The sequence below is a fragment of the Camelus dromedarius genome, chromosome 5, assembly GCF_036321535.1.
Source record: "Camelus dromedarius isolate mCamDro1 chromosome 5, mCamDro1.pat, whole genome shotgun sequence".
Classification (NCBI taxonomy): Eukaryota; Metazoa; Chordata; class Mammalia; order Artiodactyla; family Camelidae; genus Camelus; species Camelus dromedarius.
Window position 1 is genome coordinate 60,117,955 of NC_087440.1, and position 13,763 is coordinate 60,131,717.

At 44.0% G+C, this 13,763-nt stretch overlaps 1 protein-coding gene across 2 annotated transcripts in view; it reads left to right on the forward strand.

Moving 5' to 3' along the window:
• The window catches only part of SYT16 (synaptotagmin 16), a 212,661-nt gene that overhangs the window by 42,991 nt on the left and 155,907 nt on the right, over positions 1-13,763 (forward strand). Inside the window, exon 1 of one of the 2 annotated variants that reach the window (XM_064486010.1) lies at positions 12,316-12,395. The exons of the other annotated variant lie outside the window; for it this stretch is intronic. Coding sequence (XP_064342080.1) covers positions 12,359-12,395 — 37 coding nt within the window. The 5' untranslated portion in view covers positions 12,316-12,358. Of the gene's footprint in view, positions 1-12,315; positions 12,396-13,763 lie in introns of those variants that run through there. 2 annotated transcript variants of the gene reach the window in all.

Sequence of the window (13,763 nt, forward strand, 5' to 3'; positions counted from 1 at the left end):
ATTGAGGGGGCTAGCATGCAGCACAAGAGTCAAATAGCTGATTGGCTCCCAAGACAAGAAGCTGCTTAAAAAAAAAGAAGAAGAAGAAGAAAAAGAAGCTACTAAAAAGATTTTGGTATTAATAAGATAAGGGAGGCAGGCAGGAGCTGTCTGGAAGAAAAGGGGAAAATAAAAGCCATTTAAAACCCATGGGCACACTTGGATCAGAGATTGATTCAAGCCCCGAGCTTGTGCTCCCATCCTGAATCCCCTGTGGGTTGGGGCTCTGGGGTCTTCTCTCTTCCTAGAGCCTGGCAGGCTTTCCTGACAGTCATGGAACTCGACCTCTCATGGGGCCGCACCTGCTGCACTGGGGGCTCTTCCTGGAGCTACTGAAATCAAAGAGGGCATCAACATCTGCACTCAAGTCTCATTTTTATTGGGTCGTTTGTCTTAAAGATATCAGAGAGTAGTGATTGCATCAATCTTTTTTTTTTCCTTCCTTGCCTTAGCCACCATTTACCCCCAGAGGAGTTGTCAGATGCAAATGGCAGAAAATATAGTAATTGTTAGCTTCTAAATGCAAAAGAGAAGCCTGAAACTAAGGTGGAGGAAGTAAATGTGATGAGTCAGAAAAATCCTCATGGAGTTCCTCCCTGTCATTCTCCCTCTCTCATCCCTTCCTTGTTGAGTAGAGAAAGACCTTTGGTCCAGGAAAAGAGAGGGGAGTGATAGAGAAGAAGCAAGAAAGACCTCTTTCCCTCTCCCTTCTTCTCTCAGTTCTCTCCCCCTCCCTTGTACCCTCTCTTTTCTCTCTCCTTTCCTGTCTCTCTTGTGTCTTCTCCCTCCCTCCTCCTCTCCCCTCCTCACTCTGTGTTTGTGCCTGGTTCTTGCTCCCCATCTCAAGCAGAGCCCTGAGGCTATGGGGACACAGGTACCACCTGCCCCCTTTGATTTAGAAATGTGAGAGCCTGCCACCCCAAGGGATATTCAGGAGGCGGTTGATCTCATGGAGGAATTCTGCCTGTCATCACGGGACTATCTTACAGTAGAACCAGTTGCTGGGTGTGTCTAGGCTGGGGAAGGCCTTGGAGATCTCTGCAGATACTCAACAGGACATCGACAAATTCCTACAGCACAGGCACCAAATGAGACCTGAAAAGGTCTTTCAGACAGCACAGCGGGGTGCGCATTGGTAAGATAGGACATGAGTAGCCTCTGCCTGTGGTGTGCCAACATCCTGGTGGATCACTTGCTCCAGGGAGCCATTCAAGAAAGCTCTGCTCATTGCTTGCATCGAGGATTGGATGAGATGAGTTATATCCTGAGAAGGAGGCTATGAGCCCCTCTTCCCACCATTGCTAGGTGGCCATGTCTGGAACGAGGGGACAGCTTCAGACAGGAAAGAGAGCAAGGGAACATGTTTCTATTTCACAGAGTTTTATTTTTCATATAAGGCGAGATCGGGGCCCCAAATCAGAAATTAAAGTGAGTTATAGGAAATAAAGTTATGTTTCTTACACGCCAGAATTTGTGATTGTGAAATTTGTACCAGATATTGTCACACTTATTAAATACAATGTGCCAGGTATTAAATGATTTGCATACATTTTCTCATTTAATACTTTAAACGATTTTTCACGAGGCATGTATTACTAATCCCATTCTACAGAGAAAACTAAGGCTTTCAAAAGTGCACTTGTTAGCCTGAGGTCGCATAGTCGGAAGGGAAGGGGCTAGGACTTTGGGTCAGGCAGTAATGACCCCGGAGTCCCACCCACTCCACAGACCCTGATAGATGAGGGTCCCAGGGGACCCTATGATAGGCCACTGGAATCTACTTTGCATGTAGCTGTTAGTGAAGCAAACTTTTCCTATGACAAGGAAACCTTCCTGGGCCTCTTTTCACAGGCCAGGTGCTCTGCTAGGCATGGGATACAAAATGAATAACATTCACTTCCGTCGGATATAACAGTCTGCCTACATTTGGTTCTAACACATGACAAGTAGTGTGTATGGACTGGTGAGTGAATACATTTGAAAGGTACAAAGCATCAGTAAGGGGAAGAATGTCTAATTTCAGATGTAGCAACAAGAATATTGCAAGCATTCCCATTGAAAGAGAACTTGAAAGGATCAGGACACTGATTCTGGTGGAAATAGAGATTTGACTTAGAGATGTGAATGGTCTCTGCTTGAGGCAGTGCTGGAGGGCCCGTGGGTTAGAAACCTAACCTCAACTGAACAAAGCCTAGGGAACAATTGGGCTCAGGGTGGAGAGATGCGCTGATCTGATCTGAGAAGTTTCCTTTATTCTTAACATCAATAATGTGCTGATGAGGGAAATGAGTCAGTGGATTTCCTAGGGTGGAACGATGTTCAGAAGGGAGAACTCACCCCTTTCTTGGTGTCCACAAAACTAAAAAAGGGATGAATGAAATGATTGATGTAAGTAGGAAATCCAGGTCATATTATAACTTCTGTTGTCACACATCACACACTCTGTTGAATATAGGATAGACAACAAGGCTCTGGTTTCTCTGAGGGAAAGAAGAAAGAGCCAGGTCCAACATCATACCTTTGGTGGATGCAGGTAGTGATTTTTGGTTGCCAGGCAGTGGGCTGTGTCCTCCAACTTTCTGCTGTTCTCTTACCAGTACCTCTATTCTGAAAGCAAGAGGTCAACAAGGCCCATGTGTTAAGTTGTATTCGGGTGTTAGCGGGTCTTTGGTGGTTAGCCACAGACGCTGAGTCTGGTTAATTTAAACCAAGAAGGGATTAACTGTAGCAATGTAGAAGGGCTCGTAGGATAGAAGCAGTTGCTCAAAAGGGCAGGAAGCAGGTAGCACAGCTCCCTCTGGCACCACTGCTGGAGTCTGGTAACCCCCGCCTTATTCAGTCTTTTCATCACGCTGCTCCCAGAGAGGGGAGTCTGTTTGGCGTGGCCTGGCCTGGACTTGGTACCTACCCCTGGCCAGGGGAGGGCAAATCTTCTTGATAGTCCCAAAGACCTATCCAGTGGTGAAGAGGTAATTCCTCAAGGAGGCAGGTGGTGGGTTACCACAAGAAGGTGGTGTGGGTACCAGGTATCCACCGGAGCACGTTGGTTGGAAGCCTCTGCTTCCTGAAGCTCTATTGACTGCAGCATAGGTTCCTTGGCTTGGTCTTGAAAAGTTTTTGTGATCTTGCTCTCCTTCTGTCTCTGGACATGCCTGTGATAGCAGCTCCCCATGATCCTGTCATTACTGAGTCCAAACTCATTCTGTTCACTGCAAGACAGGCCAATAAATTGGGAGATGAGGTGCTGGGGCAAGGAATAATGACTTTATTGGGAAAGCCAGCCGACCGAGAAGTTGGCAGACTGATGTTCTGGAGAATTATTTTACTCAAGTCAGAATTTAGGCTGCTTTTATACTAAAAAGGGGAGGCGGTGAGGTTGGTTGTTGCAAATTTCTTGGTGTCGGAATCCTTTGTTCTTGCACCTATCCACATAGGTCAGGTCATGATGTTCCTGTAAACCTCCAGCAAGTCAAATGTTACCCTCTGTTCTGTAACTTTTAATCTCTATACAAATGGAAAAGTGTTACACTCTTCAAAGTTAGAGCCTTGAAAATGGGCTATACTGTATATTTCATGTTATGGGCAACATTCTTTTACAAAAGGTGCAGAACCAGCATGACTAAACACAGGAAACAGGGCACAGGCTTAGAGCCAAGGGAACATATGTGATATGGAGTCAGATTTGTTCTTCTGACTATTATGCTGCTACCCTCACCATCTTCAGTCTCACCCCATCTACCTTTCCCTTTCTGACCTGTGTGTCTTTGCTCCATCTGCTCTCATATCAGCTTCTCTCTACCAGAGGCTAATCTCTTCCTGTTCGGTGCTCTCACAAAACTTTGTTTTTGGAAATGTTCTTATAATCTCATTTTCCTGGCCCAAGAATTCCTGTGTACACATTGCTGCTGCTACAGTGAATGCAGACAAAGCACTTAATATGCCTCAGCCTTTGTCTATATTAAAAGTCATGACATCGTCCCAAACACCTTATGCTGCAAAGGTCTCCATTTTACAGGTGAGGACACTGGAAAGGGAAGTTAAGTGACTTGTCCAAGGTCAAACAGCTGGTAAGTGGTTGGGACAGAATTTGAACTCTGCATTGTGGCAGCAGAGTCTGTGCTCTTAACTAGTCTTGACTTTTTTTCATGCCCCCTACACCCACCACACCCATCAGACATCTGTCCTACCTCTTAAGACTAAGTTCTACTTTTCCCCCTCTGTTCCCACTGCCTTGATTCCAGCCCCTGTTCACCAAGACTCCCCTCGTTAACATAAACTCAGGTGTGGTTGAAAGGGGCTTATTAAGAATAGCAAAAGACATTCTATTCACCGGTCACTCAGGAAATTCCAAGGACTTTAGAAGCTCTGTGCCAGGAACTGGAATAAAGACCAAATTCTTATTTCTTATTCTATCACAATATCACACCTGCTTTGGTTGGCTTCTCCATAATCTGTTTGAGCAGCTTGGTAACTGGCCCTTATTCCTCAGGTATATTCAATACCCTGTGACCAAAGAAATCTTACCCCAAAATTAAACCTGATCATACTGTTCATTTGCTTATAATTAAAGTTTTCCTGTTACCTACTGTGCCACCATAATTTATGTCTAACTTCACTTTCCAGTGGCATCGTCTACCTTTGGCATTCTTGCCTATGGTCCTCTATCTCTGTGCATCCGCTGTCTGTGGCTTAGGTGAGTGCCTGTGGCATACCAAGTGCCTTATAATTTGGCAGCTCTAAACAGGCCATGTCTTTTCATCCCTGACACAGCCTAAAAGGACCTTTGTGTCCTGACTTCTATCACATGTCTATCCTGCTTCTATTCCAAGGCACTGTGCAAACAGCAGCTCCTGTGGGAAGCCTTCCCCACCCATCACAGGTACCGTAAAGTTGTTTCCTCCTGTTTCCGTCAAAGTCCCGCTGGGGGTTATAACACTCTGTTACAACACTTGCCTGGCAGATTAGTTTCCTAGGGCCGCCATTATAAAGAGCCACAAGCTGGATGGCTTAGAGCAACAGAAATCTACTATCTCACAGTCCTGGAGGCTGGAAGTCTGAAATCAAGGTGTTACAGGACCATGCTCTCTCTGAAACCTAGCTTCTGGTGGTTTGCTGGCAATTTTTGGCACTCCTTGCCTTGTGGTTGCTTAACGCCAATCCCTGCCTTTGTAGTCACGGGGCATTCTCCCTGCCCCTGTCTTCACAGGGCTGTTTTCCTATATGGACACCAATCATATTGAGTTAAGGGTCCACTCTACTCCAGTGTGGCCACATCTTAACTATTTGCACTTGCAATAGCCCTATTTCCAAATAAAGTCATGTGTTGAGGAGCTGGAGGTTAGGACGCCAGTGTGTCTTTTGGGGGATGGGGAAACAATTCAACCCTTAATGCCAGTCTGTACTGTAACCTTTTGCAAATGTGTGGTCTTCCACTAGACGGGGATCGCACCTTATTCTTAGAATGTATAATTTGTGTTTATTTCCCTTCATGAGACAGTCAGTTGTGTGAAGGAGGGAGAGGAGCTGTGTTTTCTTCATTAGGTTGTGAATGAAGCAGAGGTGGATTAGGATTCCTTACTATCACAGAAATTCTCTGAGAGCAGTGACTCTGCCTGTTTGGTGACTAACGTATCCTTAGTGCTTTGAACGTGCCTGGCTTAGAGTGGGTGCTGAATAAATATTTACTAGATAGTCGTAGTTTTTTTAGTTGGATAGAAACTTTGAATGAGTGGTTTAAGATTATAGCAAGTAAATTATAGATAATTTTAGAAACACTTTGCCAGGCTTTGCCCTGGCCAGCTCGCTGCTGTAGTGGTTAGATGAATTCATAAGCTTTAGCCAGTAAAGCTGACTCTTGCCAACTGCCAGCCAGAGTGTAGGAGCCTGGCATAAGGGTAACCACTGCTGGGGTGCTAAATGCATTAGAATTTTTTTTTTTTTTTGGTCTGTCGATCGGCACCCTGCTGAAAACTTGGTGGGTTTCTTCATGTCCTTTCAGGGTTCCAGTAAGGAGGGAAGTTTTGCCAATAACTCCTGGGAAAAGTTGACCCGGATTTTCAGTCTATTCCTGAAAACTCTAATTCACAGGAGACTTGGACCCAGTTTTGCTCCTGTGTGCTGCCCAAACTGGATGACTCACTCAGTCCCCAATCACTAGCTGGTGTCACTGATGATTGCCCCACCCCCCTGGAACATCCATCCCTGGCTTCTCCAGGGTCTCTGTGGAGTTCTGTACCATGGATGCTCCCAGTTCCAGCACACTTGAGACCTGATTTAGGACTACCAGCTCTAAGGAGGGCAACATTTGCCTCGTTTCCTTCACTTCCTCCTCTTCCACTGCACTCCTTTCCTTAGCTGTGTGGTCACTTCCCCCCACCGCACACAGAGTGTCATGGAGGGCAGGGTGTAGCTTCTCTCTAGGCTCCCTCAGGAGTAGCTCTGTGGTGGGAAATGCAGAGCTGGGACCCCCGTGCCCTGGAACCAATGTAGAGCCAGCGTTTGCGTTTCCATGATGTTATGAGGTTTGTGTGTGTTAATAACTGCTTTGAGTGCTGGCTCTTTCCAGTTTGAATCTTGAGTCTTGAAAGTTGAGGATGTGAAGCTACTTTTTATCTCTGGAGTAAGAGTATAGACAGCTGTCTTGTCTCCTTTCAGAGGTGCCAAGTGCGAGTATGTCTCTGTCACAAAAGCATCCTTGTTCCGTTGGCTCTGTGGTCATTTGAGTGACCGGCTGGACAGCATGAGCCCCAGTGTAATGATCTGAGACAAAGAGAAGCTACCAGGGAAAGAGAAAATGTGTGTGACGTTGAGCCCTGGGGCTCAAACTGGTGGAATGCTCACTGACATCCTGCTCTCTGCTCCCTGGGCCTCCGGAGGCGGGTCGGCTGAAGCTTTGGCCCACTTTTGTCACATGTGTTATATTTATGAATTTTTCACTTTGTCTTTTCTTTCCTGTATCTCATTACTATAATTAGCAGCTCCTAATCATAACTCCCTTGAATAGGCGGGACCCCTGGGAGGTTAGAAAATAGCAATTATTGAAAGAGTGAGATCATTAAAATTCCCTTATAGGAGATGAAGAAATAATCATGAGCACATTTTCTTCGGTAGCCTAAGATTTGGGAGGCCATCTAATTGCTTCTATTATAGTTGGGGTCAAAGTGGAGCATCGTGAGTTATTTATCACCCACTTTGGAAACCTCTTCCTCACATTTCTTCCTTGTTCCTTCAATAACCTAATAGGACCTACCAGCACCAACTTATACCCTAGGGCCGTGCAGATGAGAAACCCAGTACTCTTCTCAGATGCCTGGAATTCCATCCAAATCATCAAGAGCTCAACATCTTGATTTCTGCCAACAAGTCTTTGGGAGGCTTTAATTTGTTATCAAGTATTAACACCTTGGTGTGATTGAGGTTTGTGAGCAGGAATGTTAGCTGTTGTCCTCAAGTTTTCACTTTGTAGTATAGTGTCGTTGCTGGAAAGCGACTGTCTCAGCAGGAACTACATTTCCCAGCCCTTTTGGCATCTATCTGGGGCCATATGACTGTGTTGAGCCACTGAGAATTGGAGCTTATGTATCACCTCATCTAGTGCTGCCCTAGCAAATACAGTGGTAAGACACTTTATTAAGAATAGAAGTTTGGAGAGATCGTTGGAGAAAGCCAAGATCCTCAGGGCAGTAGAGGAGGAGGAGGTTATGGCTAGGGGTAAAGGGAGAAAGGATGCAGAGCAGCAAGCAGTGGGCCACAAAGTACATTTCCCCACCTCATCATTCTTGGTAGGACCAGGTACTGCTTGTAGCATGTTGGTTAAAAGTTAACATTTAAGATGTCTTCTCCCACTCTTCAGCTTTCTTAGCATGTTTTCCTCTGGTTTCCATCAACTGGAGTGACTCTTTGTAAATCATCTCCTATAGTCCTCAGCAGTAGAGCCTAAGTGTTTGAGTTTCCCCTCATTCCTGGCTCCATTGTCAAAATTTCAAGCTTATAGAAATAAGCAGTTGCACGAAATAGCTCAGGATGTATTGTTCATCTGTCCGTCCATCCATCCATCCATCACTTGTACATGCCACCTGTTGTTTATCAGGAGCTATGTGAAGCTCTGAGGACACAGTGACAAGAGACACACAGCATCTCTTATGGAGCTCACATTCTGAAAATTAGAAGTTGTTTTAGAAGCCAGTCAGTGTTTTACATGCCTATCATCTACACCCTGTGCAAGAGGTTGTGGGAGATAGCAGTACATAGAATTTCTGCTCTGAAAGCCTGGGTGAGGCCACGATGGGTCCGACCACCCCTTTGCTCTTAAAACTAATGGAACTACATGAAGGGTGAGGAGAGCCAAACAGAGTGGCTATTCTCTCAGTAGCCACGTAGTTCATGGAAACTTGAATCCAAGTGCATCATACAAATGGCTTTTAAATATCTGACCATTTCATTCTTGGTCATAGCTGCTTTGAGTATTTTCAGTGAAACACCTGTTTGTGTTTCCTAAGCAAGACCTGTACATTAACTAGAGACGTTGTCTCATTAGTGATTATTACCAAAGAAAATTTACTGCATTTATAAATGACATCTGCATGAGTTACCTTTTGGCATGTAACAAATTGCCCCACAAGTTGGCAGCTTAAAACAGCAAACAGTTATTATTTCCCAGTTGGTGATGTCAGGAATCTAGGAGTGGCTTAGCTGTGTGGCTCTGGCTCAGGGTCTCTCACGAGGCTGCAGTTAGAGTGTCAACAGGGGCTGCAGTCACCTGAAGGCTTGACTGGGGCTGGAGGATCCACGGCCCCACAGGCTCACTCACATGGCTGTTGGCTGTTGTGCCACAGCTCCTCACCTCTCAGGTCTGTTCATGACAGGCTGTTCCCTTTCCCCTCAGTGTGCTATCCAAAAGAGAGAGCAAGGCCACAATATCCTTTAGGACCTTGCCTCAGAAGTGACACTTCCCCTTTTTCCATGTTCTGTCAGTCACACAGATGACCCTGTACACTGTGGGAAGAGACTACAGACGGGTTTGGACACCAGGAGCAGAAATCACTGGGTGCCATCTTGAAGGCTGGCAGCTACCATAATATCCTTTCTCTGTAACATTTTTTCACTCTTAGAAATACCACATTAATCACACGAACCTAGGACCATGTTTCTGCACAGAGATTCAGGCCGTCTTAGGGCTTTTAGGGCCACATACAAAGGACGCAGAGGATGCGAGACTCCTTTTGTGTTTAGGTGGAGGTATGTGCACACCCATAGAGGTTTGATTTTGTAGCCTCTTTTTTCCCCAATACTTTGCAGCTTTAAAACCTTGTTGATCATTTAGCATGAATTTCCTTGTTTCACAATCCTCATGTGAGAAAGCTGATGGCACACCCTTGTAGGACAAGACCAGCATCTTGTCTTTAAAGGCTACTCCTTACATGTCTTTCTTTTCTCCCCAGTTTCTCCACCCGCATGCTGACTGCGGGTTTGATTTGGTGTGCCGCATTTGGCAGCTTAGTGAAATTGTAAGGTGTTCCCTTGATGCGAAACTTTTTAAAGACAAGACCAAGCTGAGGAGAGTCAAGCATATGACATGGACTAAATTAGTGATTTACAAACTTGCTGATCCCAAGAATTACCTGCCACTTGTTAGAAATACAGATATTCAGCCTGGCCTGGACCTATTGAATTAGAGTCTTCTGAGGAGAGGCCTGTGGTTTAAAAAAAAAAAAAAAAAAAGCACCTAAGGCAATTTTTAGGTCCAATAAGATTTAAAAAACCCATTGAGTTAGATCACCGTGAGCCCAGTCAAGTGAGCCTCAAACTTGCTGGATTTCAACTATAAGTTGCAATTTGAAATAAAATAGAGAAAAAGAACACATTTATGTAATTATTTTGGTGGGGAGGAGGTAATTAGATTTTTTTTTAATTAAAATTTTTAATGGAGGTACTGGGGAATGAATCTAGGACCTCGTGCATGCTAAGCGCACACTCTACCACTGAGCTGTACCCTCCCTGCAAGATAGCAATTTTAATAAGCAGGCTGTTGGGTTTCCAGATTTCTCTCAATGAACATTTGCTCCAAACTGAGCAGGGATGGGTATGCTCGCTTGGTAGTCTGGGCTCCATAGTGCCTTCCGGGCTGTGAGCATCTCTCCCTGATTGAAAATCTAGTGCTTAGAGAGGCAGGATTTTTAAAATGTAAGTGTTCCTGAAACTCAAGCCAGCTCCTGCATCTGGTGCTCAACCCAGACGCAGCAAACCATTTCTAACGCTGAAATCACAAAGAGCTGTACTGGATATTTTCGAGAGTAGTTTCAGAGTAATACAAGGAATTTTCTAGATAATCTAGACTATATGCCATTCTTACTTCATATGCTAACTTTGAAATGCCAGAAGAGATAATGCTGCCTTTTTCTCATGGTGTATATGTACTCCTTGTTTAGTTTCCTGGGGCCACCATCATACCACAAACCTGGTGGCTTAGAACAAGAGGAATTTATTCTCTCACAGTTGTGGAGGCCAGAGGCCTGAAATCGAGGTGTTGGCAGGGCTGTACTCCTCCAAAACCTCTAGGGGAGGATCTTTCCAAGCCTCTTCCAGCTTTTGAAAGCTCCATGCGTTCTTTGGCTTGTGGCTACAAATCTTCAATCTCTGTCTTTCCATGGCCTTTCTTTCTTCTCCTGTGTGTGTCTCCTCTGTGTCTCTTAGAAGAACACTTGCCATTGGATTTAGGGCTCACCTGGAGAATCCAGGATTTTTGAGATCCTCGCTTTAATTATTATCTGCAAAGACTTTTCTTTTTCTAAAGTAAGGTCATAGTCACAGGTCCTGGGGCGTAGGATATGGACATATTTTGGGGGAAGCCAGCATTCAACACATTGTACTACTCTACTGAAGTGAAAGCAAATTCTATAAAATACAACTTGTAATGTCTGGAGTTAACTATCAGTTTTTCTTCACTGAGTATTTGTAGAGCCTTTAATCAAGAATGGCTGAGGCAGGCATTAGCCCTGTCCTTGGTCTTGTCTACACTTAGGTCTTTTTTCCTTTTAAGCTGTCTCTGCATCGTTCTCTGAAGTGCCTTGTCCATTTCTACACTCCATGCTGAACGCTGGTTTTGCTGCCTTTTGACACAGTGATTTTTATATAATTAGTCTTCAGTTTCTGTTTGTTTTCATTTAAAGTTCAATCTTGAACAGGAAATTTCTGCCCCCAATTTGACAGCTGTACTTCCATTATGATCACTGTTTCTGTTCCTCCTTGTTACCACACATATCCTTATAAATACAGAAGCTCCAACTCTATATATATGTATTTTTAAAGCATGGCATCATATTATCTTAAAATTTTCTACAAAAGGTCCACTGTTCTTAAGTGTGTTCCAAATCTTGACGCTTTGGTGAGATGAGGCAGTAAGGCCCCATGTGGAGTATTGAATAGCTTTCCACTGTTTTTTAGGAGCCGTTTCCCTGTGTTTGTTTTCTGCATTTCATTTTCGTATGTTACCCTGATCTGCTGCGCATCCTCTGGCCACAACGTGGGGTTTGACTGGCATTTTTTTATTGAACAGTTCCTTGCCTGTTCACTAACCATGCAGGCAGCACTTTTAATTGACCCACCTGAGCTTTTCTGAGTAAAATTTGTAAGGTATTCCCTCATACCGGTTTCTTTTATCCTGTTGGACAAACATTTCACAGGAATTCCAGCTGGCTAACTAGATGCCCCTGAAATGGATGCAGAGGTTGGGTTTCGAAGGACTGGGCACAGACTGGAGCCTAAGTAGGTTTGAAGAGCTTCCATCAGAACCAGGCATTTGCCAGGATGGTTCAAGGCCATTATCTGTGATACAAACTCAGCCTCGACAAATGTACCTTTAAGTATTTTAGCTCTCAAAGTCAAGGTTTGGACAATTGAGAGGGACATTCACATTACTACAGTTCTGGAATATTCACACCGGAGCTGGAAAACCAGGTGCTCTCTCAGGCCCGTCTTCGTTTAGTTAAATGATTGTTGTTTTCACTTGAAAAATCTACAAAAAGAGACGCCAGTGGATTTGCCGTCTTGAAATGAAACAGCCACGGCAGATGGGTAAGAGGCTCAGAGGAGCTGTGTCCTACGTGTTTAAGAAAAAGCTGAAAGCAGAGCAGCTTAAAAAATTGAAAGCATTAAAATCAATATTTAAGAGGTTCATTTAACCATAACAAATCACCTTAGCAACAGACTTTTTTTTATAGTGCTTTGCAAAGGAAGTGGGGCTCTCTCAGCTAGGATTGGCCACTCAGTGCAGTGAACCCGTGAAAAAGAACTCGATGTTCCATTGAACTGGAAGCAAATTATGTTGCCAGGGAAACCAGCCCCTCTGTGCTTCTCAGGTAAAAGGTTGTTTGATCTTCAAAACAACAGAAACAGGGGTTTACATGAGGAATATTATCTTCATTGGCCAAAAAGTGCAGTTAGGGGGAAACAAGTGTATTATTGCTGCAGTTTACCAGATGATTATAGAGGCAGCAAATTGTTGGGAAGACATTTGGTGCATACCTTACAAGGGATGCTGGCAAACATTCAAGTGCAGGTTTGTTACTGTCGTATATTATCAGTATGGTATTGGGAGTGGCATGTCTTCAAGTTTTAATGGCATTTTATAACTTTTTGAGCAAGCAGTTAATATTTGGTGTTACTTCTCTGGGTACATGTCCCACCGTGGGAGACTGAGGATTTGTCAGTCTTACCTCTGATTTGCACAGTTTTCTCTAAGCACTGAGAAACGTAGAATTAAGCATAACAAAAGAGAAATGTGTGGGCTCCTTTAAAACTGGAGGATTGGGTAGGATTACTAAATTCATTTCCACTTTGTTTTTGACATGGACTACTGTTGTCGCACTGAGAGCCTCACACACAAGTGTGACATTGGAGGTTCTTATGACCAATGAGTCACTTGTTGGGTATGATTTCAAAAGAATCAGTTTGTATTATCCTGTGTTTGGGGAGTTCTTTGAATTATTGAGTTAAGACAAGGTTTATGGCCTTTCTATTTGCTGTCTAGCAAGGAGTTTTGAATAATGAACTACATTTTTAATCAAAGATTTCCTTTTACTTGAATCCTTTATTTCCCAGTAGGCCTAACCCAATTTATTATGCTAAGTTCTCCAGGAGGAGTCTGTATAACCTTGGCTTTCTTCTGAGAGGAGATGAACTTTGACTTGGGGGAGCAGCAAGGGAAATAACAGTGTTGACTCTGAGAAGTACTTGAGTTTGGAGTTAGCCATTCATTTATCTATCTCTTTATCTCTCCATCAAATACTTTATTTACGGAAATACAAAGCACAAAAGGACTTACAGAGACCTTTCTCATCACTGTAATTTCTTGATAGGGACAGACGGAAACAGAATCAACTAAAGCTACAACAGAGCTCTGGGAACAGCGCCTGGGATGTTGTAGGTTCTCAAGAGATATTTGTCAAATGAGTGAATAGAGATACAAAGTGCAACAGGGGCGTCAAATAGGGAGTGAGGAATTCTCTTCCGGAATCTGGATTCTTGGTCCTCCCTCCTTGCATCCAGATCTTGGCTCAAATGTGACATCCTTTTAAAATCCTCTCCCAGCCCACCTGCCCCTGCCAACCTTGCACACAACTTAAATCTATCTTTATCTCCTTACCTCACTATATTTTTCTTCTTAGGACTTGTGACTATCTGAAAACGTATCAAATATTTATTTGTTTACTAGTTTGTCTGCTTCT